This window comes from Engystomops pustulosus, chromosome 10 (assembly GCF_040894005.1).
Source record: "Engystomops pustulosus chromosome 10, aEngPut4.maternal, whole genome shotgun sequence".
NCBI lineage: Eukaryota > Metazoa > Chordata > Amphibia > Anura > Leptodactylidae > Engystomops > Engystomops pustulosus.
Window position 1 is genome coordinate 29,227,177 of NC_092420.1, and position 24,613 is coordinate 29,251,789.

The 24,613-nt window shown below is 42.3% G+C and overlaps 1 protein-coding gene across 2 annotated transcripts in view; it reads right to left on the minus strand.

Annotated features, from left to right (window-relative positions):
* LOC140105203 (inter-alpha-trypsin inhibitor heavy chain H3-like) overlaps window positions 1–24,613 on the minus strand; it is a 35,692-nt gene continuing 11,079 nt past the window's right edge. For both annotated transcript variants that reach the window (XM_072129159.1, XM_072129158.1), the window contains exons 8-21: window positions 24,437–24,550; window positions 24,180–24,348; window positions 23,385–23,510; window positions 21,701–21,867; window positions 19,878–20,063; window positions 14,759–14,895; window positions 13,409–13,569; window positions 6,321–6,449; window positions 4,353–4,382; window positions 2,557–2,670; window positions 1,294–1,498; window positions 1,002–1,174; window positions 465–576; window positions 1–356 (exon numbers count right to left, since the gene is read on the minus strand). In XM_072129159.1, coding sequence (XP_071985260.1) covers window positions 218–356; window positions 465–576; window positions 1,002–1,174; window positions 1,294–1,498; window positions 2,557–2,670; window positions 4,353–4,382; window positions 6,321–6,449; window positions 13,409–13,569; window positions 14,759–14,895; window positions 19,878–20,063; window positions 21,701–21,867; window positions 23,385–23,510; window positions 24,180–24,348; window positions 24,437–24,550 — 1,962 coding nt within the window. In that variant the 3' untranslated portion in view covers window positions 1–217. The remainder of the gene's footprint in view (window positions 357–464; window positions 577–1,001; window positions 1,175–1,293; window positions 1,499–2,556; window positions 2,671–4,352; window positions 4,383–6,320; window positions 6,450–13,408; window positions 13,570–14,758; window positions 14,896–19,877; window positions 20,064–21,700; window positions 21,868–23,384; window positions 23,511–24,179; window positions 24,349–24,436; window positions 24,551–24,613) is intronic.

Here is a 24,613-nt window from a genome sequence, read left to right on the forward strand (position 1 = left end):
AACATGTTTATTCATGTTATTATGTAGTTCTATAGAAACATCACTCAGCCAGCTGAGAACAGGATAGCAAAAATATTGTATACATCAATATCAGATCAGTAGGGAACAGTAACCCAACATCCCTACTGATCACCTTCCAGTGTACTGAGATGGCAGCAGACAGCTCTGCACACTGTATATTCAAGCCAATTAAACAATTTGCATTGTCATTTTGCTCTTAAGCCACGGTGAAGATGTCTTGCACAATGTAATCCGTGTGACTTCCTTCAATCAACCCATCTCCGTTGGAATGAACAAACCAGCAGGGAACCATACTGTAGTCTCTACTGCCATATATGTAGTCTCTCTGCATGCCCCTGAAACAAAGAAAAAACACTCACATTACATCAGTAAAAAAAGTAACAAAACCGCACTATTACATGGTGTGTTTTTATGTACTAGCCCTGGAATAGAATATTACCTACCTGGTGACTGTTAATAATTTATCCTTCACTTTCATTGTTGCATCAGGTTTTTCAGGGTCGGTTGTTTTGTGAATATTAGAAATTTCATAGTCAATACCATGGAAAAATTGTCCTATAAGAAAAAAATACAGTTATAGTTACAGCATCTATAGTAATGTTTCATTTCTTTATTTTATGGTGTTATTAACTGAACTTAAATAAACAATGAAGATACAATAACACAATGGAGGTCGTTAATTTATATCATAAGTTTCTTAACAGGATAAATCTTTGTTATTAATCTGATATCCACCAGCAGAGCCTGTGACGGTGTTAGAGAAGTCAACCAAGGAGAAGAGTTCCATCCTGCTTACTACTGCTGTATAGTGTTGTCCATGTTGCTGCTGCTTCAGTCTGTGTGCAGTGTATGGGAGACAGTGTAGCACCTAGTCTCCACCCACTAGGAGAATTATTAATTAGGTAAATAGCATTCAGAGTGCTAGACTAAAGATGAAATATGTGATCCATATATTTTGTAGTGTAACATAAGTCTCTTACCTAATATTCCATGAACACCTTTGGAAAATTTATGATCGTCCAAAGTGTAAAATCCTAAGTAATCCCTGTGAAGAGGATGATCTTTCCAAACTTCATGCAAAATAACAACAAATGTAGCACCTTCTCCGAATGAAAACCTTAGCTGGCTATCTTCATCAATTGCCAGGTTGAATCTACAAAAATGACAGGGGTTTCTTAATATGCCATTATAATCATGATGGATTGAGGGAAATTGGGTCATTTTGAAGTAGCTTTGGTCCAATTACTAATAACATATTAACAAACTGCTTACCCATCATTGGTGATAGTTGTTATGTTCATCCAGGATAATGTTTTCTTGATGTCATCATCTGTGATAGTGATTGTCTCAGTTGTCACTTCAATTTGTAGATTCATTACTTTATTTACAATGCCCAATCTTCCAAAGTAAGTCTCATTCGACACCAAGTTGTCTCCACTTGTCTTATCGCCAATGAGTTCTCCATTTACTGCAATGCCTACAAATCACAGTGATAGAAATAACATTATGCCCGGTAAAGAATAGAAATAAAGCAATCCACATTCGACACAAAGAATTTTACTTTGATATGTGTTTCCCTTATTGCCAGGTTAACTCAGATTTACAAGAGCAGTCAATGTTGAAGTTCAATTTACCACATATTTATCTACCCAAAGAGGGTACGTGAAAAATATATGTAACTATGACTTATAGCTACTTATTAACAAACCACATGTTGGGCATATATGCCAAATATCCACATCACAAATATGGTGTGACCTCAATATTTTACTAGTAATCTGGAATTTATCACTGGCTTGACCGTAACAGGAAACTATTCAACTACTAGAAAAGTGCCCTAATGCACAATTATGCGCAAACTAAGGCTGGGTTCACATTTTTTGTATATGCTAAGCCTATGCGTCGGGGAAGTACCCAAAGTATATGCTTAACCTATACATTGACAAATAGTGCCAAAATGAGGCATTGTTGCCAATTCCGTCTGGCCACTACACATCCTGTCCGACAAAAAAAATCTATGTCTTTCCGTCCTTCAGACTCCAACTGAGCAATGTATGCCCTTAGCGGAGGCATTGGACGGCTATGGGGAGCGAATGCAGTGTATTGCATTCCTCCTCACAGCTTCACCAAGCGCATACCATATTTGGACAGTGACATCACTAAGGGAACACTCCGTTCATCTGCAGCAGCCAATCGTCTGCTTCTGCCGATGTACGCTCATCCCTCTGCATTCAGGGGGGAGGGGGTCCCAGGGCCATACGTTGTGAGGACAGGTCAGAATCCCCCTGACGTGTCCTTACAACATGTGGCAATTAACGTGGTGTGAACCAAGCCTAAGCCAAGTACTTTACCCATAATTAAGAACTTGGCATAATACATGTCACAGAATGTAATATTATTAATCACAACCACAAATATTTCTGGATAAGTATTGTTCAGCTATAAGAGTCAGATGATGGGAGGAACACATTATTTTCACACAACCTTCCACTGCTTTACAGATAGATTTACATTATGCTTTACTTTGTATATTACCTAGTTTCCGATCCTGAATAAGGTTTAGGATCACACCAGGATTTTCTTGTATATTAAAACACAAAGCATCATTCTTGCGTGGAACACTTATCACAAAATGAGGGTCTGAATCGACTGGAATACACAAAATGTAAAAGGTTAATTATATACTGAATTAATGGAGAGAAGTTTATTTGTCTGCAGCTCATTGTATTAACCACAACTAATAAGTGTTGTCCACAATTGCTCTTTTAAAAGTGAAAGTTTGATCGAGGGGTCATTTGGAGTCGGTAAGGATTTTTTTTCTTATATGGGATAATTGTTAAGGGTGCAGCCACACAAACAGTTTTTCAGATGCAGTTTTCAAAGCCAAAAGCAGGTGTGGATCATAATGCGTTGAGACAAATAATTGAAAGGGACTGCTCCTCCTCCTACTTTTACTCCATTCCTGGTTTGGACATCAAAAACTGCATCTGAAAAACTGAACGTGTGGACGGACCCTAAAGGTGTATTCTCATTCACCAGATAAATGTTAATGTTTTTATGATTAAAAGTTATACAATTCTTCAATACACATTCTTCAATCCACAGGATAGGGCCTAACTTCCTGAGGAGGGGGGGGGGGGTCTCAGTGATGAGGGAAACAGATCATGAAAACAAGGAGTCCGATGGGATCCCAGTTACCTCAGTCCAACACCTCCTCGCTCCGTCAGATTAATGGAGCAGACGGCCATGCATGACCTTGACCCCCATTGATCAGCAAGTTAGGCCCTATGTACAGGATAGGGCCTAATTTTCCTTCATGGGAAACCCCTTTTAACCATAACCTTAATTACCATAATTCATCATGACCCTAATTAATAAATTTATAGATCATGAAAGAAACAACATTTTTATAAAAGAAACTATGTATTAGAGGACCACAAGGGGTTATATACCAGTTTATAGGAAAATTGGGACATCATTAAAAAAAAAAAAAAAAAAAAAAAGAAATCATTGTTTTAGAGAACTAGATGGGGTTATATACAGTTTTCCAGAAGAACTAGAAAATCAGTTTGGACTTGAACCAAATTATTTGAAAAATTCAGCAAAGCTTCAGTGAATGGAATCATGATTCTCTCATTTCTACCTAAAAATCTGTGTGCACGCTTCATGACAGTCACATAGTGGTCATAGCTGTGTACTGTAACAAGTTGTGTGCCCATGTAGCATCACATCACCATGGATAGATTAATGTTTTAAGTTATCAATAAATGACAGCAAAAAGAGATCCATAGAACTACGAGGAACTCACACAGAAAGTCTAGTGGGTAAATACATAACTTTTCATTATACAAACAATACCATATTTTAGCCCATCCTCCTCTGCCCATAAAGTGCGGCTGAAGATGCGCTGCTGACTGTGACTCTGCACTAAGTTGGCATTCTGTCTTGTACTAGTCTGAACACTGTATTATTTTACAACCGTCTGACTTAATTGATTTCCACAACATTTGTCTGTCTCCTATTAACTAACTTCTGGGCTGCAGATGGTTAAGCTAGCTGTAATGGACTGGTGCCTTTGACATTCACATTTGCTGAAACTGGACATACCCTTTAAAATCTAGCATGAATTAATGGTTAAATAATATTAGAAAGGTGGATACACTTCCATTTCACAATGAGCAAGCATGGAAAATCCTGTTATGTATGATTGAATATTATTGTATTTGTGAAATAGCTTTATTTTACACTTTTATAAGCACATCATAAATCTTACATTATATTGTATGTTATAGGTATTAGTAGTGGATTTCTGCAAAAATTATCATTCTTACCCCAGTTTCTTGGAGGAGGATAATAATGAACTGTAAGTGAAAACATAACATAGATTACAAGGAGTGAAAATCCATGCATTGTAATAATTAGTTTTTACACCTTATTACAGTGGATGTCAACTGTGAAAAAACACTTTTAGTTTTAGTTTTAATTTCCCAAAACAGCAGTATTTTAAAACCCTTTACTACCAGGCCTGAAAAGGGTTTAATGACCAGCTTTAATGCCAAAAGACATTGCTGCAGGCTGTGGACCACTACCACCGGCCATCAACTGACAGTGGGCAGTCAGATTGAGTTACAGTCCTTAAAACTTGATAATTGAATAATTGATATTGCTAGCTCCATACTGACTAAACTATAAAGATATAAATTCACTGTGTAGAAATAAAGATTGTTCACCTCTCTTATGTTAAGCTTATTCACTGTGGGTATGTCGAGAGTAGGATTGGTAATAAAACCTAACTTTTATTAATACATACTGATAAAAGGATAGAGACAACTAGGTTATATACGTGTTAAAAACATTAGAGATCAGACCCCGGCTTCAGATAATTGTATGTCAATGCCTATAGGGATCTGAGGGATGTAGATGGGAGGCTGAAGCAGCTATCTAATGAGACGGAGACACTAGCCTGTACCTGTGCTGTTTAGGCACTAAACTCGCTAGGCTAGTCTGATATATTCTCTTGAATAGTCTGATATATTCTCTTGAATATATCAGACTAGCCTAGCGAGTTTAGTGCCTAAACAGCACAGGTACAGGCTAGTGTCTCCGTCTCATTAGATAGCTGCTTCAGCCTCCCATCTACATCCCTCAGATCCCTATAGGCATTGACATACAATTATCTGAAGCCGGGGTCTGATCTCTAATGTTTTTAACACGTATATAACCTAGTTGTCTCTATCCTTTTATCAGTATGTATTAATAAAAGTTAGGTTTTATTACTAAACTATAAAGATATATCATGTACTGGGAAAACCATTAAAACATTACAGTTGCTTTTGTTTTTCTGCCTCCTGTTATTAAACCCTTTCTGACCATTTTTAGTGAATATTTATACTGATTGGTTTAAGGGCCATGACTTTTTGCATTGTTTTTTATGTGACACATAGGGATAGTTAAAAATTAAAAAATGTTAAAGGACTTTTTTTTTCATTTTCATTTTTTTTTAGGGTTAATGTAATGAAAAAAAATGGAGAAAAAGATTTTATTTTGTCATGAAAGACTCCTGGGGGACATTTTCATAGTTTTGTTTTTCTTACAAGTTTCCCAATGTAACTAGGGCATCTATAGCTCTTTTAAATTGAAAAAAAAAACCCATACAAATGAAAGGCCTTGGTTTATAGAAATAATTTTTCAAAGACAACCCGAATTATAATTATTACCGTATGTTGTTTAATTTTATTATTCTCAATGTTTCCCAGTACGACAGCTCGTTATTTTGGGAACCATAACAGGGGTTGAATCTGCAGCTCTTCCATTTTAGGATGGATAGGGTCCCAGAGGTCCACCAATTACACAGAGATTACATATTTTAATTTCATGAGCTTAAAATATCCATTTAAGGTTTACATAGGGAGTCCTATATATACTAATTACCTATTCACAGGTTGCATGTTTAGTTTTATCAGCGGGGGTCTAAATACTGGAACCCCATCATTACAAAATTACAGAACCTGTTTACGCAGTAGTAGTTAAGCATGAGTACCATATATCTTTATGCAACTAAATAAAGCTATCATCTTTTCAGTCCAAAAAAGTTTTATACAGTAGGCAGGCTGATTGGCTGCTCCATTCATAAGGACTACTATATCACCTATCCTGTTGTTGGTTGGTAGATTGGTTTATACAAATGGTATAGGCTTCAGATTTGCCATGTAAGTCATTCCTTTAAATACTCCTATAAAGTGGTTATCTATTTTTACAATTTTTTGCCATTTCCAATCAATTATATAAAAAAAATATACCTGGAGCTTGTGCAACTGGTGCAACTGGTACAACTGGTGCAACTGGGGCAGCTGGTGCAACTGGTACAACTGGTACAACTGGTACAACTGGTGCAGCTGGTGCAACTGGTCCATAATGGGATGCCTGACCTAAATATGAATTTAATAGGTACATTAAATTACAGTGTTCAGACAAGTAGACTGTCACACAAAATCATTATATTTCATTCTAAACTTTTAAAATTGACGTTTGTCACACTGCTACCATATGTTCCCTCTTCAGAGTTGCAAATGAAGACATGTCCAGCTGTACATGTGGGTAGTACGGTAAATTCCTATCATGCATTTCTGACACCTGTTTTGGACTGCCCATTGTATTTCTCTGTCTGCTGGAGGTCAAATAACCTTCCACTTGTGCACATAACATAGCACTTCTTCAGTGTTGATCTTCTCATGATAGTTTCCAGTTCCAGGCTATCCCATCCTAATGCCAGAACTGAGCATGCTCGACCACCAGCCTGAAACTAAGCTACAGGTCATAACTCTAGGGTTCTAGCTAGAGATGAGCGAACATGCTCGTCCGAGCTTGATGCTCGGTCGAGCATTAGCGTACTCGAAACTGCTCGTTGCTCGGACGAATACTTCGCCCGCTCGAGAAAATGGCAGCTCCCGCCGTTTTGCTTTTTGGCGGCCAGAAACAGAGCCAATCACAAGCCAGGAGACTCTGCACTCCACCCAGCATGACGTGGTACCCTTACACGTCGATAGCAGTGGTTGGCTGGCCAGATCAGGTGACCCTGGGATAGACTAGCCGCTGCCCGCGCTGCTTGGATCATTCTGTGTCTGGATGCCGCTAGGGAGAGAGCTGCTGCTGGTCAGGGAAAGCGTTAGGGTGTTCTATTAGCTTACTGTTAGGCAGGAGTGATTCTCCAAGAACCCAACAGCCCTTTTTAGGGCTACAATAACGTTATACTTTTTTTTTTTTATTTGCAGCTAGTACCATATTGTGAGGAATTTGCAGGGGGACTTGCTACCGTTGTGTTTAGCTCTTAGTGACACACATATCCACCTCAAACACCAAAGTGGGAAAATTTATTAGGGGTTTGATTTCAATTAGGCACAGTCTGCCATTTACTTTTTATTTTACGTTTATTTTTTTAATAACTCAGTGTCATCTCATCTTGCATAGTAGTGTGCTTTCATACTTGGCTAGAAAATAGCCATAGGAGAATCCAAACGGCTTACTTACGCCTACAGTAGCGTTATATATATTTGATTTCTGGTTGATCTGCTGGTGGCTGTACTTGCTGCAGTGCATCTACTAGCAAATTGTGAGCAATTTGTAGTGAGACTTGCGACCGCTGTGTTTTGCGCTTAGTGACGCACATATCCATTGCAAAGACCGAAGTGGGAAAATTTATTAGGGGTTGGATTTCAATTAGGCACAGTCTGCCATTTCCTTTTTTATTTTACGTTTATTTTGTTTAATAACTCAGCGTCATCTCATCTGGCATAGTAGTGTGCTTTCATACTTGGCTAGAAAATAGCCATAGCAATAGGATAGCATCGTTTGGTTTTAAAAACTAAAAATCACAAAAAAAACAAAAAAACACAAAAAAAAGTTAAAAAAAAATTAAAGTTATAACTCTCATTTTAAAAATGTTTAACCCGAGGGCTAGGGGTAGAGGACGAGGGCGGGGACGTGGGCGTCCAACTACTGCAGGGGTCAGAGGCCGTGGTCCTGGGCGGGGTGAGACACCACCTGCTTATGAGGGAGCAGGGGAACGCCGCAGAGCTACACTCCCTAGGTTCATGTCTGAAGTTACTGGGACTCGTGGTAGAGCACTGTTGAGGCCAGAACAGTGCGAACAGGTGATGTCGTGGATTGCCGACAATGCTTCGAGCAATTTGTCCACCAGTCAGTCTTCCACGCAGTCCACCCATGTCACCGAAATCGGCACTCCTCCAGCTCCTGCACCTCAGCCTCCTCCCCCCCAGTCTGCCCCCTCCAAGGAAAATTTGGCATTTGAACCGGCATACTCTGAGGAACTGTTTTCTGGACCCTTCCCACAGTCACAAACCACTTGTCCGGTTGCTGCTGAGCAATTTTCCGATGCCCAGGTTTTCCACCAGTCGCAGTCTGTGGGTGATGATGACCTTCTTGACGTAGTGGAAGAAGTGTCTAAAGAGGTGTCCGACGATGAGGAGACACGGTTGTCAGACAGTGGGGAAGTTGTTGTCAGGGCAGGAAGTCCGAGGGGGGAGCAGACTGAGGGATCGGAGGATGATGAGGTGACAGACCCAAGCTGGGTTGATAGGCCGGGTGAACACAGTGCTTCTGAGACAGAGGAGAGTCCTCGACCAGAACAGGTTGGAAGAGGCAGTGGTGGGGCCAGACGGAGAGGCAGGGCCAGAGCTGGTGCATCAGCGCCAAATGTGTCAACTAGTGAAGCTCCCGTGGCGAGGGCTCTTGCGGCGAGGGCTAGATTTTCAGAAGTCTGGAGGTTCTTTAAGGAAACACCGGATGACCGACGGACTGTGGTGTGCAACATTTGCCAAACCAGGCTCAGCAGGGGTTCCACCACTACTAGCTTAACTACCACCAGTATGCGCAGGCATATGAATGCTAAACACCCCACTCAGTGGCAACAAGCCCGTTCACCTCCGGCCGTGCACACCACTGCTCCTTCCCCTGTGTCAGCTGATAGTCAGCCCCCTGCCCAGGACCCTGCCACAAAAACCCCATCGTCGCCTCCACGATCCTCCACAGCATCCACCAGCGTTCAGCTCTCCATACCCCAGACGCTGGAGCGGAAACGCAAATATAGTGCGCCCAAGCCCTTAATGTCCACATCTCCAGATTGCTTAGCCTGGAGATGCTGCCCTATAGGCTAGTAGAGACCGAGGCCTTTCGCAACCTCATGGCGGCGGCCGCCCCTCGGTATTCGGTCCCCAGCCGCCACTACTTTTCCCGATGTGCCGTCCCAGCCCTGCACCAGCACATGTCAGACAACATCATCCGTGCCCTGACCAACGCCGTTTCGGACAAAGTCCACCTGACCACGGACACGTGGACGAGTGCTGCCGGGCAGGGCCACTATATATCGCTGACGGCACATTGGGTTAACTTGGTGGAGGCTGGGACCGAGTCTGACCCTGCGGCTGGTCATATACTGCCGACGCCGAGGATTGCGGGGCCTACCTCGGTCCAGGTGTTTCAGGCCTACTATGCCTCCTCCTCCTCCCACCCCTCCTCCACCTCCTCCTCCTCCGAATTACCATCCGTGGGCATGGCGCCATCAGTCGGTAGCTCTAGGCACAGCAGCAGTGCCGTCGCTAAGCGACAGCAGGCGGTGCTCAAACTGCTGAGCCTAGGCGATAAAAGGCACACCGCCCAAGAGCTATTACAGGGCATCACGGCGCAGACTGATCTGTGGCTGGCACCGCTGAACCTGAAGCCAGGCATGGTTGTGTGTGACAACGGCCGTAACCTGGTGGCGGCTCTGCAACTCGGCAGACTGACACATGTGCCATGCCTGGCCCATGTGTTAAATCTGATAGTTCAGCGTTTCCTCAAGGCATACCCCAATCTGTCTGATTTGCTCACGAAGGTGCGCCGCATCTGTGCGCATTTCAGGAAGTCCAGCACAGATGCTGCCACTCTCAGGGCAGCGCAGCGCCGCCTCCAACTGCCCGCTCACCGACTGTTGTGCGACGTGCCCACGAGGTGGAATTCAACACTGACCATGTTATCCAGAGTTTACCAGCAGCGCCGAGCCATTGTAGACTGCCAGATGTCAACTTCCACCAGAACTGGTAGTCAGGTCAGTCAGCTTCCTCAAGTCTACAATGAGGAGTGGACGTGGATGTCTGATATCTGTCAGGTGCTGAGTAACTTTGAGGAGTCAACACAGATGGTCAGTGGCGATGCCGCCATCATCAGCCTCACCATCCCGCTGCTTGGCCTGTTGAAAAACTCTCTGATCAGCATGAAGTCGGAAGCTTTGCGCTCGTCACAAGAGATGGGGGAAGAAGATTCCCTTGTTGATAGCCAAAGCACCCTTAGGTCTGTTTCTCAGCGCATATCGGAGGAGGTGGAGGTGGAGGAGGATGAGGAGGAAGAGGAGGAGAATGTTGGCGAGACACAAGAGGGGACCATTGTTGAGTCCTTCACTGTTCAGCGTGTATGGGCAGAAGAAGAGGAGTTGGAGGAGTTGGAGGAGGAGGAAATGGACAGTCAGGCCAGTGAGGGGAGTGAATTCTTACGCGTTGGTACTCTGGCGCATATGGCAGATTTCATGCTAGGCTGCCTATCCCGTGACCCTCGCGTTCAAAGAATTTATTCCAGCACCGATTACTGGGTGTTCACTCTCCTGGACCCACGGTACAAGCAAAATCTTTCCACTCTCATCCCTGGAGAGGAAAGGAGTGTGAGAATGCATGAATACCAGCAGGCCCTGGTTCACAAGCTGAAACAGTATTTCCCTTCTGACAGCGCTAGCGGCAGAGTGCGTAGTTCTGCGGGACAAGTAGCGAGGGAGAGTAGGCGAGCAGGCAGCTTGTCCAGCACTGGCAAGGGTACGCTTTACAAGGCTTTTGCCAGCTTTATGTCACCCCAGCAAGACACTGTCACCTGTCCCCAGTCTCGGCAGAGTAGGGCTGATCTTTACAGAAAGATGGTGAGGGAGTACGTAGCTGACCATACCATCGTCCTAAATGATCACACAGCTCCCTACAACTACTGGGTTTCAAAGCTGGACATGTGGCACGAACTGGCGCTGTACGCCTTGGAGGTTCTTGCCTGCCCTGCCGCTAGCGTCTTGTCCGAGCGGGTTTTCAGTGCAGCTGGTGGCATCATCACCGATAAGCGTACACGCCTGTCGACTGACAGCGCTGACAGGCTGACGCTTATTAAGATGAATAAAGCCTGGATTTCTCATAATTTCCAATCTCCACCAGGTGAAGGAAGCTCAACCTGAATAATTGATCCACTCCTCCTCCTCCTCATTTTCCTCCTTCTCCTCCTCTTTGTACAGTAAAGCAGAGGAAACTGGCTATTTTTTGACAGGGTCCACTGGCTCTAGCTATAGTACTTTATGCATTTAATTTTTCTGGAGGGCCACCTACCCGGTCCTCTGTTTTAAACAATTTTTGGGAGTGCCACATACAGGCACTCAATCTATTCAATTTTTCTGGAGGGCCACCTACCCGGTCCTCTGTTTTAAACAATTTTTGGGAGTGCCACATACAGGCACTCAATCTATTCAATTTTTCTGGAGGGCCACCTACCTGCTCCTCTGGTTTGAAAACTTTTTTGGACTGCCACATACAGGCACTCAATCTATTCCATTTTACTGGAGGGCCACCTACCTGCTCCTCTGGTTTGAAAACTTTTTTGGACTGCCACATACAGGCACTATCCAAATTAAATTGTCTCCATAGCAGCCTCCACACGTTGTCTCCATTGCTACCTCCAAAAGTCGTCCATATAGCTGCCCGAGTCTGACCCTGGGGCTGGTCATATACTGCCGACGCAGAGAATTGCGGGGCCTACCTCGGTCCAGGTCTCAAAGGTCTAGTATACCTCCTCCTCCTCCCACCCCTCCTCCACCTCCTCCTCCTCCGAATTACCATCCGTGGCCATGGCGCCATCAGTCGGTAGCTCTAGGCACAGCAGCAGTGCCGTCGCTAAGCGACAGCAGGCGGTGCTCAAACTGCTGAGCCTAGGCGATAAAAGGCACACCGCCCAAGAGCTATTACAGGGCATTCCGCATCAAACTTGTTAACTTTGTCGCCACCCTGCTGTGTAATCCACAAAATATACTTGCAAACTTTTATCATTTACCGATATTATTTCAGCGCTTCTTGCGCATCTGTTTACATTCCCCTCACCCGCCATATCCTAAACTTATAAGAACGCTACTACACTTGATCTTATACAAAAGGTTCTTAGAAGTGCTGTTTGGGGAGTAGCCTAGAGACAGGGGCTTGGATTGGCGAAAGCTCGCCTGGCAGCGGAGCGCCAGCTCCATGCCAAGATCCAACTAACATAGTTTTAACTGCAGCACCTTTAATCTACTACTAGTTCACTGCCTCCATACATGGTCCCCTTATCAAACGAGCTGTGTCAGGCAGAATTTTGGGTTGTTTTCATGGCTTCCATGTTAACTTTGTCGCCACCCTGCTGTGTAATCCACAAAATATACTGGCAAACTTTTATCATGTACCGATATTATTTGAGCGCTTGTTGCTCACCTCCTTTGGTTCCTCTCTGCCACCCATTGGTTTGAAGCCTGAGTCCATTTAGGGTATGTCGCCATGACACTCTCTAGCCTGCTGCCGCTGCCTCTGCATGCCGTCCCCTATAGTGTCAGGGTCAATTATTGGATGTTTTAGATGCTATCTAGCTTCATTCTGTCACTCTGTCATGGCCATGCTGTTGCCCATAATTTTGGCATAATGGTGCGATTAAGCAGCCTCAGAGGCATCCATGCATGCTGCCCCTGCTGTTTCCTGTCCATTTCCGTGGTGTTTCCATCCTTTTCTGAGGTTCCCAGGTGTTTGGCCAAGCTTCCCTGTGCAGAGCCTTGGTCCCCTTGAAAAATGCTCGAGTCTCCCATTGACTTCAATGGGGCTCGTTATTCGAGACGAGCACTCGAGCATCGGGAAAAGTTCGTCTCGAATAACGAGTACCCAAGCATTTTAGTGCTCGCTCATCTCTAGTTCTAGCTATAAACATCACATTTTGAACAAGTAAGTAAAGAATGATTATGGTAACAAAGAATGTGCAAATATTGTGGCTGCTGTTCCATGTGGTTCCTCTGGTGTCAAATCCTAACCAAAGTGAAAAATTGGTTTCAAGGCTTGGACATCTGCTTCAGCATTAACAGAGAAACTTATTTACACAGTATTTCTTCACTTTGTTGTATTTGTGCCTGTTTTGCACATTGAATTACATATCATTTGAACTTTAAGAGTCTCAATATTTATGCAGAGCTGTACATAATAATAGAATATAGTACATATGCTTATGGGTAATACACAATGTATACAATGTATACATGTAAACCAATGAACAAACATAGTAATAATATGAAACTACATCTTACCATCTACAAATTTATCAGCCACTATGGTTTTTTCCTTTTCCACTTTATCTTCAGGTTTCGTAACCACCATTGATGTCAGTGGAGTGACAAACTTATATTTGAGGGATAAATCAAGGGCCTGGGCTTTCAGATTTTCCTTTTCGTTTGCTGTAGCATAAACCCTGTCATCGAATTGCATTTAAACAGTTAATTATTATAAATAATATATCATTCTCATTTATACTGAACCATTACCTGAACACAGTAAAGATGGCCAAAAGTAATGTCTCCTTATCCAGAATGAGAGCTTATAAGTTTCACACATAACCTGTAAGGTCTATGGAGCTATATTAGGATGACCTTAGACTGACATTTGGAATTCATGTTATCTTCTTACATTGCTTTTACTTATAGACCAGATTCAGTGGCGTAACTAGAGTCCGCTGGGCCCCAGGACAAAATTCCCAACAGGGCCCTCCTTGCTATGCATACAAACATCGAACCCTATTCCCGCATTTCAGTTTTTTATAGTGCTGCTTCCGCAATCCGTCTGATCTGTGCCCCAGATCTTTTACAGGGGCACACAGAGAGCTTTCGGCTGGCCAGAAGCTACCATCCGACACCATGTCCCAGTCCTTACAATGCTGAGAGATAGCGACGGATGGGAGTGGTCCGACCACTCGGACAAGGATCAGACGGACCGCGGCGCAGGACATCAGCAGCACCAGGTAAGTACACATCACAGGACCCCCAAAGCAGCAAATAGTCATAGTGCCCCCATTGTAGCCAAATGTCAATGCCCCCCACAGTAGTCAATTAATGTCCACCCCTCACCAGTAGCCATAATTAATGCCCCCCCATCCACCAGTAGCTGTAAATAATGCCCTCCTCCCCAGTAGCCATAATTAATGCCCCCCCCTCACCAGTAGCCATAATTAATGTTCTTTTTATTCATAATTAATGTTTTTTTATTCACCTACAGTAGCCCCATTCTTATAGACAACAATAGATTGTAGCTGACTTTTCAAATGGGGTTTAATGATTTTCTTTCTGTTTTTGGAGGGTGGGTTAAACTAAAGAGATCATCATAAACTCTGCGGCTGAAAATTGCAAAACAATAACTTACTACTATTATTCAAAATGGAAAAAATAGCACAAAAATGGAATGTTTTCCAATATAAATAATTGAATCATCCTCTACCCACAATGGAAAGTGAATGGAAGACCTTGATTATTGAGATGGCGTTTCCTATACTATGTATCTCTCTATAATGTAACTCTCTTGTGGAAAATAAATTATGTATTACATCTGCCTATGTGGCATGTGTTGAGAATAAGTATTCTTGTACTGCTTGTCACAGAAGCTCTTACCGTTTTTCCAGTAATTGCTGTATAGTGAGATAAGCCCAAAGTCTCTCTGTAAAACTACCAAAGATGTATTCTTGTTCTTTGCTTACACCTTCCTTCGGGAGTTTAATATTTTCACTATATTTCACTGATTTATCAGCCTGTTAGGATTATAGAAAGCAATATAAAATTAATAAAATCTGATAATATAGTATATATTATACAATGTAAAATCAATAGTCACACATTGTATCATCAAAATGAACACAAGTGTTTAGGTTGATGAAAAGAATTCAAATCTTTTGGAGGAACTGGTTATGTTTTTCTTGTTAAAAGTGGAACTGTGGAAGATGCCAATCCGCTAGCTCCATAGATCCCCAGCCCTGTATCTCATTTGCTTTCCTTGAGCTAGTCACAGTCCTTTCCTTGTTTGCCCCAACTACCTGCCTCAGCGGCCCCATCTCATCACATCTCATACAGTCCCTTTCCCCAGCAATCACTTCTCAACTCACTAAAATAATCCCATGTGGGTGGCCTGGCATTACCCCACATCCAGAAATATTACCAAGCAGTATAATTGACTTGCAGTGTGGTGGATAAGGGTAGACTCCAATAATCCATTAATAGTCCTTATGAAACCTTGACCAATTGTGTTGTGACCAATTTTCTTAAGTCAAGAGTTAACTCTGGAACTCTACTGCCTTCTACGGGTATCTGCAGTAACGGCACGCGCTGGGGATGCAGTTTAAGGAGTGGTATAACGATTGAGCACAGCCTTTTAGAAGCCATTGCTAGGACTAAGGATCTATTGAAAACTACATCCACATTCTATAAACAATTAACCCCTTAACCACCGTTCCCCTTTTTTTTGCATTTCCATTTTTCACTCCCCGTCATTAAAAATCTATAACTTTTTATTTTTACATGTAAAGAGCTCTGTTATGGCTTGTTTTCCGTGTAACAAACTGCACCTCATAGTGATGGTATTTAATATGCCATGCCGTGTACTGGGTAGTGGGAAAAAATTTGGTGAAAAAACGCATGTCTTGTGGGCTTGGATGTTACGGCTTTCACTGTGGGCCCCAAATGACATTTCTACTGTATTATTTGAGTCGGTACGGTCATGAGGATACCAAATTTGTATAGGTTTTAGAATGTTTTCATACATTTACAAAAATTAAAACCTCCTGTACTTTAACCCTAGGTTGTCTGATTGATCCCACCATATACTGCCATACTACCATTTCCTCCTCATTCACTACAATGTGCGAATAGGTTACATTCAGGAAGTCTTGTAGCCTTAGTAGCCAATGCGACACCATTTTTTTAAGTTAAGTGTTTGCTGCAATATGCAGGAGAGACTTACCGGCTATATAGAGGACTCAGCCCGAGAGCCCTCTCCAAGCCCCCGCAGCCCTCGTGTGCCGTAATATTACGGTTCACATTGAGAAGGCATTAATGGACACTCAGCCCTAACTCTATGAGAGAAGCTTTCGTATCTGGCAGAGATATTCCTGAATTGGACTGACACCTTAACAACGGTTATCAGTGCTCGGGATCAGGTGATACAGGTCAAATGGCTACATCAAATATATCTGACACCTTCGTGTCAGATGCACAGACTTCCATCTAACCAGTGCACAAGATGTGGGGAGGGTACCGGTACCTTTTTCCACAGCTTGAGAATGGCCATCCATTCATGACTTTTGAATGGACATTCATTCATGCTGATTGCTGTTATTATCCTAGGATGCGCTTTATATACTTTTGCCGGATACTCACGATTGTACTTTGTACTCCCCTGAGGTAGATGTTGTTTTGGATATACATTGTATTACATTTTTGAAAATTGAAAATAAAGTCTTAAACAAAAACAAAATTTCTCTGTCGGAACTTTCAGTGTATGTTTATCTCTTCTCCTCTTACTATACAGTGTCCCCATTGGAAAAACCATCAGCACATCTTTACTTCTGCATGTATACTTCATGGCTGCCTTACTGCAGAACTTGCTTCCTCTCTCTAAATGAAGAGTCATCTTTCTAAATCTAAAGTTTTTTACTTTCCGCCAGCGACTACCTAACCCAACCCTGACCTCTCATCTCCATTTCTGGCTGCAGTATTACTTTAACACAAAGGCGGGAGATTCGCCGTCTTAGTGTTGTGCTGGACTCTGAATTGAATTTGATAACTTGAACGTTCTTGCCACATTTTAAGAATCTGCCAATTTCTTACATGGAAACCTCTAAAACCCCAATTGTTGCTCTAATTCATTATTTTCTCAAATATTTTTTCATGGCTGAAGTGTATTACCTTACATTCATCTTCATTAAACTTTAGCCATTTCTCTGTCCAATCCTCCAATTTTCACAAATACCTTATATCTGACTCTGTATTAATTACTGTATATACTCGAGTATAAGCCGACCCAAGTATAAGCCGAGGCCCCTTATTTTATCACAAAACCCCGGGAAAACCTATTGACTCGAGTATAAGCCGAGGGTGGGAAATACATTGGTCATAGCCTCCCCAGTATATACCCTGCCGGACCCTGCCCAATAGTATACAGCCAGCACATGCCCCCCAGTATATGACCTGCCAGCCTATATCCACCAGTATATAGCCAGACCCCTGCCCCTGTATATGGCCAGTCCCCTGCCCCTGTATATAGCCAGCAACGGGGGAAGCCGGAAAGGTGAGTTTTGATATATTTTTTTACTCGAGTATAAGCAGTGTTTGGGTTTTCAGCACATTTCTTTGTGCTGAAAAACTATTCTTATACTCGAGTATATATGGTACTTTACAGAGCTTAGCATCATCTGCAAACAAATTAAACTGTAAAACCTTCATGAGATATTTAATAAAAATATAAAAAAGGCACCACACTGGTAATTCCAACCCAATCTGAGAATATGTCATTAATGGCAATCCTCTATTTTATCACCAAGCCAAGTTCTAACACAAATGCACAGATTTTGCCTTTGTCCGAGCAATCTAATTTTATGTACCAACATTTTATGTGGTAGAAAACCTGTAAGAAAGCCGGCACACTAGACCACTCTAGGATTTAGGCTCCACTCACATGAACGTAAGGGGGGACGTATATAAGTCACCCATACATCGCATTGGGCGCACGGCGCCCAACGGGAGCGGTACAGTGCAGCACACATGTCCTATCTTTCGATGGAATACGGCTCTGTGCACCATATATTCCTGAGGAGAGGGGCGGGTGTGAGCGGCGCTCACCTCCTCCTCCTCTCCCCGCGCGCCACCCTGTGCCCGCCGTGCTAAGGTACGGCGGGCAACGGCCGTCTGAATGTAGCTTCCGTTTCTTTATTCCATTAAAAGTCATGCTGACAGAAGTGCGGGTACATCCAGAACCTTTTATGTGGCACTGTATCACTGCCTTTGTGTTGGCGGGGTATTGTTTCTATTTATTTTATGAATTGATTTATTCTAATCCTCTATATCAGTGGTGGCGAACCTATGGCACTGGTGCCAGAGGCGGCACTCTGAGCCCTTTCTGTGGGCACCCAGGCCATCACCCCAGAAGGAAGTTCACCAGACAGAACTCAAAGAATCTGCCTGCAGAGCCTTCCTACAATGATTGATGAATTTGCCCTCCTCCTTTCAACTGGGTTGGTATCATTGGGAGGCTGAAGGATTGAAAGTTGTCAATGAACAAGGAGAAATACATTACTGCTTAAGGTGCTGCGCTGGCACTTTGCAATAAATAAGTGGCTTTTGGTTGAAGTTTGGGCACTCAGGCTCTAAAAGGTTCGCCATCACTGCTCTATGTTATCTCTTGTGTCCGGCTACCTCTTCATAGACTGTAAGCTCTTGCAAGCAGGGCCTTCCTCCTATTGTTTCTTCTCACTATATTACTAATCTGTAATGTCTTATTTAGTCTGTATAGGTAACCTATGATTTATAAAGTATTGTGTAATATAATTGTCACGCACGGGGGTGTGGGATAGTCTCTTGGGGCAAAAGTCTGTGGACTCTCTGGGCCCCCCCAGCGGGATGATGGTACTAGCGACAATCCGGGAGCGGAGTCTATGTGGACCCCTGGTCTTCGCCAGAGCCCGCCACAAAGCGGGATGGTCTTGCTGCAGTGGGAAAGTACCAGGTTGCTCCACAGGTGAGACTAGGCCTGCCTGGTGGCAGACAAGGTAGGGACCACGGGAAGGCAGGATCCCAGGTAGGCAGAACCACGGGAAGGCAGGAACACGGGAAGGCAGGAACACGGGAAGGCAGGAACACGGGAAGGCAGGAACACGGGAAGGCAGGACCACAGGAAGGCAGGACCACGGGAAGGCAGGACCACGGGAAGGCAGGAGCACGGGAAGGCAGGAGCACGGGAAGGCAGGAGCACAGGAAGGCAGGAGCACGGGAAGGCAGGACCTCGGGATGGCAGGACCTCGGGATGGCAGGACCTCGGGATGGCAGGAATAGAGCCAGGAGCCAGGAACCGGGAGAGGTGAGTACAGACCCAGGGGAGCAGGCGCGGCAGCAGGGGCACAGATGAGGGCATGGGTGTACCCACGATCCGTACCGAGGATTGCAGGTGTAACCGTGACAATAATGGAGATATAGAAATAAAGATTTATCTTTATTTTTTAATATTAGTAGTAGTAGAAATGAGTGGACTTGATGTTTCCTTTCGGTTCTGGGGTTTCTACGCAAGTGACCCAGACATATTGGCGGATTGGCTGAAAAGCCAACATGGCAAATTGACGCCCCTAGCAACTAGCCTTGGCAGGGGGATTTGTGCACTATTGGTCTCTATGGGGACCGTGAGCTAGCCGCAATTTGTAGAGCTAGTTCACAGCATATACGGCCACGTGCATAAGGCCTAAAATTAGTCCTCTATCCATTCTTTCTGACCTCAGTAACATTAGTTTTCGTTTTGATTTTTCATGTATAAATAAATTACTTTCTTTTAGAACTTCTTAGTGACCATCTTTGAAAAATTAATACTGCAATGATTTATTTTCTATACTCTTGAGTGTATTCTATTGACCTGAGTGGTTTGGTTTTGTGTGAGAATTGAACCAAACATGTAGCAGTGCAGCATACCAGACAGCCCCTGCTACATGTAATTGTTTTAAATCATCTGTTTCTATTGAGCATAAATCTAACTTACCCCTTCTGCGGTCACATCTGCAGTAAATGAATTTAGGCTGTTATCTGCGATGCGCCCAGCGACCACAATTTCACTTCCATCAAAAAGTTGCTTGAAGTTGGTCTGAGTGACATTGGAGGCGACATTCTCTGGATATTTCATTTCAATATCCTTCAAGATTGGGTTTGCTATCTCCTTATAAAATCCCTGAGGAAAAAAAAACATATTTATGTAGTTTACTAACCAAGAGTGTCCAACTGTTCAACCTAGAGTGTCTGTCTGTCTGTCAATATCTATGTATCAACATATCTAACTGTATAGTAAAAGAAAATTCTTGTGTAATACACTAAAAAACATAAGTGGATGCAAAACCTGTGGGTCAAGACACTAACATTTCTGCGGATAGGCACTTCAGATCCCATAAGGAAAATTCAGTAAATATTTACTCTGCATGCAACATTTCCCTTCAGAAAAAGGGACCTTTCTGTGGTCTGAAACTTATCTTAGTATCACAGTAATTTTACTATATTATTTTATGAACCCCTTAACGACTTGGCCCTTTTTAGCTTTTTCACTTTCATTATTCGCTCACCACCTTCAAAAATCTATAAATTTTTTATTTTTCCACTTAATGAGCTCTGTGATGGCTTATTTTCTGGGTAACAAATTGCACGTCATAGAGACAGTATTTAATATTCCACGCCGAGTACTGGGAAGCGGGAAAAAAATTCCAAATGCAGTGAAAATGGTGAAAAAACACATTTGCGACGTTTTCTTCGGGGCTTGGATTTTACAGCTTTCACTGTGAGCCACAAATGACATGTCTACTTTATTCTTTGGGTCGGTACGATTACGGGGATACCAAATTTGTATAGGTTTTATAATGTTTTCATACATTTACAAAAATTAAAACCTCCTGTACAAAAATTTTTTTTTTCATTTTGTCATCTTCTGGCGCTAATAACTTTTTCATACTTTGGTGTACGGAGCTGTGGTTGGTGTCTTTTTTGCGACTTTTGATGGCGTTTTCATTGCTATCATTTTTAGCACTGTGCGATTTTCTTGATCACTTTTTATTAATTTTTTTATATTTTTCAAAATGGCAAAAAAGTGCCATTTTCGACTTTGGGCGCTATTTTCCGTTACGGGGTTAAACGCAGTGAAAAAACGCTATTATATTTTGATAGATTGGGCATTTTCGGACGCGGCGATACCTAATGTCTTTATGATTTTTACTGTTTATTAATATTTATATCAGTTCTAGGGAAAGGGTGGTGATTTGAATTTTTAGGTTTTTTTATTATAATTTTTTTTTAAACTTTTTTTTATTTTTACTTTTACTATTTTTCAGACTCCTTAGGGTACTTTAACCCTAGGTTGTCTGATTGATCCAGCTTACCGGTAAGCCTTTGCTGCAATATGCAGCAAAGACTTGCCGGCTATGGACCGGGACCTGTCGGAAGGGGTTAATTACAGGCAGTCCCTGGGTTACATATAAGATAGTCCATAGGTTTGTTCTTTAGTTGAATTTTTATGTAAAACTGTATATACAATTATAGTTTCAAAATTTTTTTGCTGTAATTGGATCAAGGATTATCAATAAAGCTTCATTACAGACACCTTACAGCTGATTATTGCAGTCTGGGACTATAATAAAGCATCCAGAGAGCCACACCAGAGGTCACAGTGGGCATAGGTGTCCGTCTTTAACTGGGGGTCGTCTGTAAGATCAGTGTCCTTAAGTAGGGGACCGTCTGTATATACTGTACTTGAAATGACAGCTTTCCACTAAAAAGACTATTCTTATACTAACTATCATGACTGTTATGGTGGAAAACTCTAACCTGTAGCTGCAAGGTAGCATCTGAGTCCTCATATATGCGACGTGCAACTCCAGCATTTTCCAATGCCAATTGCTCCAGAAAACCATAGTTAACCCCATAGCCGAAACCCAGGCAGTATACTGTATATCTTCCTTTACTTCTACTCTTCACGCCCTCCAGGATCCCGACTGTGTTTGATTCACCATATTGGAGAAAAGAGACAGAGTTTAGCTTGAAAACCAACAGTATATTAATGAGGTGTCACACTCACCAATGAGAACTTTTTTTTAGAAAACACTGAGATTTTTTAGTTTTGTCTTTGATCTACAGAACTGCAGATACAGGCAGTTATAGACATAGGGGCACATTTACTTACCCGGTCCAGTCGCGATCCAGCGGCGCGTTCTCAGTCGAGGATTCGGGTCTTCCGGCGATTCACTAAGGTAGTGCCTGATGTCCACCAGGTGTCGCTGCTGCGCCGAGGTCCGCCGGAGTTCACTATCCTATTCCTGGTGCAGGTAAGCGCGTGCCAAGCGCCCCTTTTATTTTTTTAAATTTTGCAGTTTTTCTGAATCCGTCAGGTTTTCCGACAGCCACACCTCCAGATTTCCGTCGCATGCATGCCGGCGCCCATGCGCCACAATCCGATCGCGTGCGCCAAAAACCCAGGGATTTCCAGCAATTCAGGGAAAGACAGCGCAAATCGGAAATATTCGGGAAACACGACGAAAAATAGTGATTCGGGCCCTTAGTAAATGATCCCCATAGTTGGAAATGTGAGCTGCTGGAAAAAAATTTAATTAAATTCCTGCCTTTTTAAATGTCTGTATTTTCCAGTTCTGTAGCTCACTGAATCACATGGCTGATGCAGTCTGAAAGATGAGATTCTAGTCCAGTCTAATATGTCACCAAAAACATGTTTGTAGACACTATAGAACCAAAGAAGGGCGTCTGCAGCCCCCCGTGACATTCCCCCTGCAGCTTCTAAACGTCATTCATCTCAAGTAAATATAACTCTTCTCTGCTAATTTTTACATGACTTTGGAGGAGATTTAAGAGAGGTAAAAGAGGGTGAGATCATACTGTACCTGAGGGTGCTGGTAGTTTAATGAGAAAAAATATGCTGACTGGTTCCCTTTAAGTCCTATTCTTTTCTCATTTTACTATACTCATTGTAGAGTGAGGCAAAATAGTGTAGATTATGTAGTTAGTGTATATTAAGACACAATTCAGGTGCATTTTGCTTAGTAATTCTTTGAGATACAAGTAAAAAAAGGTTTCTGGGTTCACTTTATAGAAATCTGAGCTCCAGTTACTGTACCCAGTTATGTTGGAGCTTTGTCCCATGCTCCATTGACTTTTATGGGACTTCAGGGACAGCATGCTGGAAGGCTGATACCAACAGTCCTAATCTATATGGGGCAGGTCAGGATTACTGAAAAATACCCCCTAGGTTGGACCGCCGATAGATCAAATCCTGTGTATAGGGGATAAAATCTCTTTAAGTTCCATTGGAGACATAGATAAAAATCTTTTTACGAAATTAGCAAATCAGGAACACATTAGTAATTTTGGATTAGATTGTGAGCCCCATTGGGGACAGGGACTGATTTGACAAGCTTTGTGCAACGCTGCGTAATCTGTGTGCGCTATATAAATAAAGAATTATCATTGTTAATTATAAATAAAAATACAGCTAAAGTACCTGTGCTAGCTTGGCCATCAGTCAACAGCACAATTAAAGACACACTTCTCTCTGGAACCTCCTTTAAATCATGTGCTCTGTTTAGTATCTCCACAGCCTTCATGAGAGGGTCATATATGTTTGTACCTGGAACAAAATGAAAGAGTTGTAATTACACTTTCCAGTTCCCTGGAAATATCCAAACATCTGCCAAATATATACTGCTGAGGTCATTAGTAATTTGCACAACACTTAGTTTCCCAGATCAGAAAACATATTATGCATATGCCACCACACCATATACTTATTAATAATACAGACCCCAGACCAGATAATAGATAATAAAATAGAATCTTGACCAGAAAATTGGTAGCAATATAGACCACAGACAAGTTTATAGGTAGTATTATAGACTAAACCATACAAAAAATCTTCTGCTCCATGATGTACCACACTATAATAATGTGCATCCACAGACCCCCCATGGCCCCTACTCTTCCTGCCACCATACAACTAACCAGCAGGGAGCAGCACCAGGTGCAGGAGAGGACTGGAGAGAGGTGAGTACTTATTACATGTGCCATGTATTCATTGCTTTGAAATATGGTCTGAATTTTATTGTATTGTTACTGTAATTGTTACATCTTATTTCAAAAATTTACATATATATATATATATATAAGTCATTTAATTCTATTGGGCAAAGCAAATTATTATCCTGAACCATATTATTTGGCCAAATTTTCACTATAACTAGGATACAGCTTTATCCTTTACCCCTATGTTGCACTAATTTAAGAAAAATAGGTAACTTACCACCCTGAGACACAATTTGCCCCACATATTGCCGAGCTTTAGCCAAATTCTCTGGAGTTGCTTTCACTAATGTATCTTTCCATACTTCAATCCATGAGTCAAACAATATGAAATTAAAATAATCATGCTCCGGCGTTTCGTTCAAGATTTGTAGAAGGGCTTCTCTTGTCTATAAGTTGTTGAACATTATAATCTGTTAAAAAATTTATTTATCCAAATATATAAGGCAAAGTCATGCGTCTTATATAACACTTTACCTGAGTAATCTTTCGACCCCACATTGAAGAGCTTCGATCTATTACATACACAACGTTTTTTGGTACACCAACCAGTTTCGGTGCAAAGAAGTGAACAAAGTATCCATCGACAATCTAAAAAGATATGAATGATTTAAAACATTTGCAAATATTTGTATTCAAACAGCGAAAAAATAT